General features: G+C 43.8%; 1 protein-coding gene across 5 annotated transcripts in view; it reads left to right on the forward strand.

Moving 5' to 3' along the window:
- Positions 1–6,000, forward strand: part of NEDD4L (neural precursor cell expressed, developmentally down-regulated 4-like, E3 ubiquitin protein ligase) — a 233,534-nt gene that overhangs the window by 218,172 nt on the left and 9,362 nt on the right. For all 5 annotated transcript variants that reach the window (XM_008570210.1, XM_008570211.1, XM_008570209.1 and 2 more), the window contains 2 exons: positions 3,446–3,519; positions 4,969–5,029. In XM_008570210.1, coding sequence (XP_008568432.1) covers positions 3,446–3,519; positions 4,969–5,029 — 135 coding nt within the window. The remainder of the gene's footprint in view (positions 1–3,445; positions 3,520–4,968; positions 5,030–6,000) is intronic.

Raw genomic sequence — 6,000 nt, forward strand, 5'->3', positions numbered from 1 at the left:
CAGGAATCCGCCCCAAAGAAGGGTGATGACGTCCGCCCTCCCAGGGAGCAGGACAGCTGGGTCACCTGCGGAAGCAACACTTGGCTCCTTACCCCAGTGCTGCGCCCACATGGGGCTGATGATCTCTATGCCATAGGGGTACCTGCAGCTTGGTTGTGAGGACAGTTAGTGATTCTACCTGGGGTGGGCCTGCCACTGCTCCTGGAGCACAGGCAGCAGTCTAAAACTTAACCCCCAGCAGCCAGTTTAGAACGTGGAATTCACGCGGGGGTCATTGCTCCCACTAAAATGTCATCCGTGAAGATCCCCAGAAGGATAGAAATTCACCACCTCTGAGAGCTTGAATTGAGAAGCATGTGCTGCCAGCATCTGGGTTTTACCCCCACACAGTGGCTTAGGGAGTGGGACTGGAAGCCCTTTTTGTGCCTGTCCCTAGCCCTAGCCCTCCCTTCACCGCTGTGGTCAGAATCAACCATAAAACTGGACAGCTGCCCTCAGGTGGATTTATTTCTTATGATCCTGTTATTTAGCATGGATGGTATGGTCCCTTTCAAAAATAATTTTATCTGATTATAAAATATTAATCTTTGTAATAAACACAAGATCAGTATTATATATGTTGCCTATCATTTCTACTATCATGATTTTTTAAAAATCATGATTAAAATTTTTTGATTCTATCTTTCAGAATTATTCTCTGTAAGTGCACACATACAAGCATTTTTATAGAAATGGAATTGTACCGTGCATACAGTTTTCAACTTAATATAGCACAGATACCTTTTCATATCAGTAAATATCGATCTGTACCATTTTAATGGCTATAGCGAATTCCGTTTTGTAGATATACCATATGTTTTTCACCATGCTCTGTTGGTAAGCATTTAGGTTATTTCAGTAATCTTCCAATATTTATATATAACGTGTAAACTGCATAACCCTAGAATACACATTTTGTTTGCTTTACTAGTTTATTTTTCCTTGGTATAAATTCCAGAAGAGAAATTATTATCAAAAGAGATATACCCATTTAAGTCGTGATGCCTGTTGCCAAATTATCTTCCAAAAAGATGGAACCAGTTAGACTCCCACCAGCAGTGTAGGTGAGAACCATTTCTCTGCACTTGGCAGCACTGGCTTATCTCTCTTTCCCTCGGTGGGTGCTACTCTCCTTTCCCCTCCGCTCCCCTCCGCTCCCTATCTTGTGTGTGGTTGGCCCTCTCACTCAGTAGCTCTCTAGAAATGACAGCTCCCAGGCAACACCTGGGAGGGGGGGCCCTGTAAGCAAAGAACGAGGGAAGGATGGATCCTAAAAGGAGTGCATTGCAAAGACTGTGGATATTTATTTATTTTACCTGCCTGGAATATCCTAGGGCTGTGGGGGCAAAGTGGGGGAGAAAAGATTCCATCTTAGCGTAGCTGCGCTGTACTGAAATCCGTCTCAGTACCAAGGACTGGGCTTGGATTTATTAACCTGTCATTAGTGTGGATCTGACAGAAAAACCCCATTACTGAAGGAACAGCAAGGCAGTCTTTGAGGAAGAGTAAATGGGTAGAAAAGGAAAAACCACTATGGGGCATATTTAAAAACACTGCAAAAGGTATAGATGAACACTGTCCACAAACTAGCAAAGAACTGGAAATGTTTTGCTACAGAAACCATCCCCACCCCACTCCCCAAACGAAAACTACATGATGTCCTCCAGCATCAGGGTGGCCTGTGTGCAGGGCAGGAGCAGATGGCCGCTGGAGAAAACGGGATGAGCCGGAGGGATGGCAGCAGGAAAGGGAAATGAGGCAAAAGGAAGGATTGGGTGAAAACATGAAATGCACTAACAGGGCGAAAATCCATGTTGGGGACAGTCAGGAGTTGAATTGACTGTAGAAAATGGAGTTTAGTTGTGTAGTGGAAAAATGAGATCCTTTTCCCAATAAAGAGGAAAAAGAAGAAAATGTAAAGGGACTAGGTTGATGATCAGTGTGTTTGAAAAAGCCATCTCAGTGTGACTAGAAATAAGGGCAGTAGTCCCCCCTTGTCCATGGGGATTCATTCATTCTAAGTTGGATGCCCGAAACTGCAGATAGTATCAAACCGTGTACACACTGGGTTTTTTTCCTATACATACATACCTGTGATAAAGTTTAATCACCAGTAAGTGATTAACAACAGTAATAAGCAAGTAGAACAGTTATAACAGTATACTGTAGTAAGAGTTATAAAATGTGGTCTCTCTCAAAATATCTTACTGTACTCACTTGTTTTCAAACCATGGTTGACCACAGGTAACTGCAGTGGCAGGAAACAAAACCGCGGATAACAGGGGACTACTGTACATAAAGAAAACATTTGGAGATAAACAAGATCTGAGTATCCAGGTCAGAACAGCTCAGTACTTTGAGAGTGTGTGGCAGAGGTGGCAAGAAATCACTGGAAGTAACCCCTGCAAAGCAAAGACTTTGTTACTGAATTGAGATGTGTCCCTCGTTAACGCTTAGAATTCTAGCACTCATTCTGGAAAACCTGCATCCCCCAGGCTTGGTTTACTCTGTGATACAGCCAGTGGGTGTAGTAAAAGGCTACAAGGAATCCCACTGAAATAGGAGAACTGATGTAGTTACCTTCAATCAGGGAGTTAGGGGTGGTATTTTCTTTCCACCATTTTTTTCCCAAAATCTTTACAATGAGAATAAACATTTTATTTTAAAATGATAGGCCTCTCTCTCCCTTCCCTGCACTAGTTATTGCTTTATATGTAATAATATTAAGCTAGGGCTGGGTCACAGCCTATGAGAGGGTGATGCCTGGATTTCAGCTGCTTTGTTCTTTTATGATCATGTGTGGCTGGCTTTCGGGGAGGGAGCTGTCCGGCAGATGATCAGGGAGAAGTGTCCCGATGTAAGCAAATGTCTGCGGTTCTTAGGAAGGAAGAGAAATCCATCTCTTCTGCCTGACTTTTTTAAGATTCTTTCTTTTTTTTTTTTTTTTTTTTTTTTTAATAGCCCCTGTATTTTCCTCTTTGGAAGAAATTCCATGCATCCTTTTTTATGACTACCAAATTTCATTTTCAGTAACAAAATGTATTAGAATTTAAATCTCTGTAGTCTTGATGGATGTACCCTGTTCTTTTCTGTGTTAAACTTAATTAATTTTTTGTTAAGTGAATAGCAGATGAAAAATGTTCCTCTTCTCTATTATGACTGATATATGAAGAATAATTGAAACTCATAAATAATCACAAAATAATTTGCCTTTAATGATAATATCTTTAAATGGGTAACATCTTAACAATTTAAAAGCCTCATTAGACATTCTCTTGTACAGAGCCCCTTTGCTGGCGGATTTTTCTGAATAAATTTTGCTTCCTTTTATAGTATGACATTATTCAGTAATAATATGCAAAATAACTTCATGATGGTGATTGTTGTTTTACCTTTGTAATTACAGACATATCAAGTGGATTTGAAGCCCAATGGGTCAGAAATAATGGTAACAAATGAAAACAAAAGGGAATATATTGAGTACGTATACATGTGTTTATTTACAATCTTTTAATTAATTGAACAGCACATTTGGTTGTTGTCCCTGTTATGGGCATGAGTTTATTGGTCAGTTTTCAACATTACGAGTTCCTTTTGGCTTGGGCTAATGGGAAGTTGAATATGGAATGGAAAGTTTGCCTTGTATCATGACCTCAGTGAGAAGCCACATGAAGATGCGGGGGAAGGAGAGAAGGTACACTTGATTGAGTAATATGGCAAATACTCTTTTGGAGTATGTGGATATCTCATCTAAAATTTAGAATTCCAGCAATGGAACATAGTGTCAACGACCAGTGTGATAAAATTAGGAAACACCAAAGGGAACTAGAAGTGTGATGCCAGTAGTTCTTACCCGTTCACGTAATTAGACACACTTGGTCTGAACTTGGACAGTCTTAGCAGATGACACCCTGGCAGGCACCCTTGTCTTTACTGGAAAAGTCCAGACTGAATAGGTTTCAATAAACACTCCAGCCCAGGGCGACTAGAGTCTGAGGAATCTGAATATGTGATATGTGTTGTGCATTGTTCTTTGCGGTTAACTCTCTTAGGGTTCAATTTGGTGGGGGCCGGGGCCAGAGCCGGGCAGGGTTTCAGCTAGCTTCACTGGAAAAGGTCTGATCGAAATCTGCACCTGCTCCCTGCCACCTGTCCTCCCCCAGAGCCAGCAGCGTGCTGTCGCACTATGGTTGCCACCAGCTAATAAGGCCCTATGTGGCTGAGCCGGGGTTGCACTGAAGCCTGTCCTTGGGGGCCGTTGCCATGGTGCTGCCTTGGAGGTGACAGCCCTTCATGACGACAGAATACCTCCAGTGGAATCCAGAGTGAATTCACCTTGTGATAAATTCTGCTTTGCACTAAACACACAGAAAATGATTTTGGTGAATTACAGTTACTCAGAGGTCTTAACTGTTCAGCTTCCAAATTTTTGTATTAAGGTGTTAGTGTAAATCATTTTGCTGATGATGCTTATATGTCATTGTTGAAAATGACGACAAATACTGGAATGAAATATATGACAAAATATATTGTAGTGGGTTCTCTCTAAAAACACATGTCCATATTCACGCATGTGCATATCATGTATGCCTGTGTATTCATACCCCACAGCCGTTTCTCTTTTCTCCATGTAATCACATTCATAAAACAACTCCAATCAACTGAGGCTTGATAGGGAGGGAGGGGGAAGAAATCAGTTATTCTTTTGACACACTCAGTGAGATTTTAGGTTTTTCACAGATGTTCCAATGTGTCTGGAAAGAATTCATGAATAAACGGCAGCGCACACAGAAGACCCTCCCTTCTGCTCTGCTCTCAGAGGGTTTCCTCTCCGTCCCCTGCCTGAGAAGCAGCAGTCACGGTTGTGAAGCAAGCAGCGAGTGCGCCGCTGGTGGCAATGGCTAACTATTGCTCTCTTTCCTCCTGCAGCTTGGTCATCCAGTGGAGATTTGTCAACAGGGTCCAGAAGCAAATGAACGCCTTCCTGGAGGTAAGCTGTGCTGAGAGGACTCCCCGCCGCACACCTTTAGTCCTGGGTCAAGGGGGCATGACCGGCCTCGGGGTGGCATGGTGGGACTGATCACACACCAAGAGACAGGGGTGGGGACATGCAGTGGGAAGGACAGGATTGCACAGCTCACCCCCCTGGCTGGTCTTCAGGGCGAGGGCGTTTGGCCAATGTGGCACCACCTTTTCTTTTGTGTGTATGTGTGTGTCCTCTTGCTTGGTTTTTCTATTTTTTTAATGTCTTCAAAGAGGACTTTCTACGGACTTGATCTGATTCATTGTCTTGAGGTTTCAGGCCGTGCCCAAGAGAAGGCCGTCTTTTGCTGCAGTGACAGGTTCTCAGAAGTCTGAGGACCCAGAGCTGAACAGATGACGGGCAGTTTCCCTTCAGCAGTCAGGCAATTTTTTAATCCCCTGCCCTTTCTTTATGGCTATCTTAGTAATTCCTCACTGACGTGGAGAACACATTTTCTTAAGCCAAGTTCTTATTTTATATCTAGCCACCCCGGGCCAACTTCCACCCTGTCAGGAGTGAAGCGGGCACTTCCCAGATCCATTTGTTTAATGCCAGTGATGCTGCCAGGCCCCTTCCGGAGTCCCCTAGTAGAGGGTGAGGGACTCATCACTTTTAAAAGTTTCACTTTGCCCAAAAGTGAAATTCCTTTTAAAATCTGATCATGAGTATTAGCTACTTAAAAGACAACACAAGGGGCCGGCCCGGTGGCGCACTGGATAGTGCGCCGCTTGGGAAGCGCGGCGGCGCTCCCGCCCGAGGGTTCGGATCCCACATACGGACCGGTTCCCGCTCACTGGCTGAGCGAGGCGCAGGAGCGACCCCGAGGGTTGCAATCCCGTTGCCGGTCCCCGGTCCGGTGCGGGGGCAACACTGAGGGTTGCAATCTGTTGCCGGACACGGAAAAAGACAAAAGACAAAAAAAAAAAAAAAAAAAACAC

This window comes from Galeopterus variegatus, unplaced genomic scaffold (genome assembly GCF_000696425.1).
Source record: "Galeopterus variegatus unplaced genomic scaffold, G_variegatus-3.0.2 Scaffold582, whole genome shotgun sequence".
NCBI classification, from domain to species: Eukaryota; Metazoa; Chordata; class Mammalia; order Dermoptera; family Cynocephalidae; genus Galeopterus; species Galeopterus variegatus.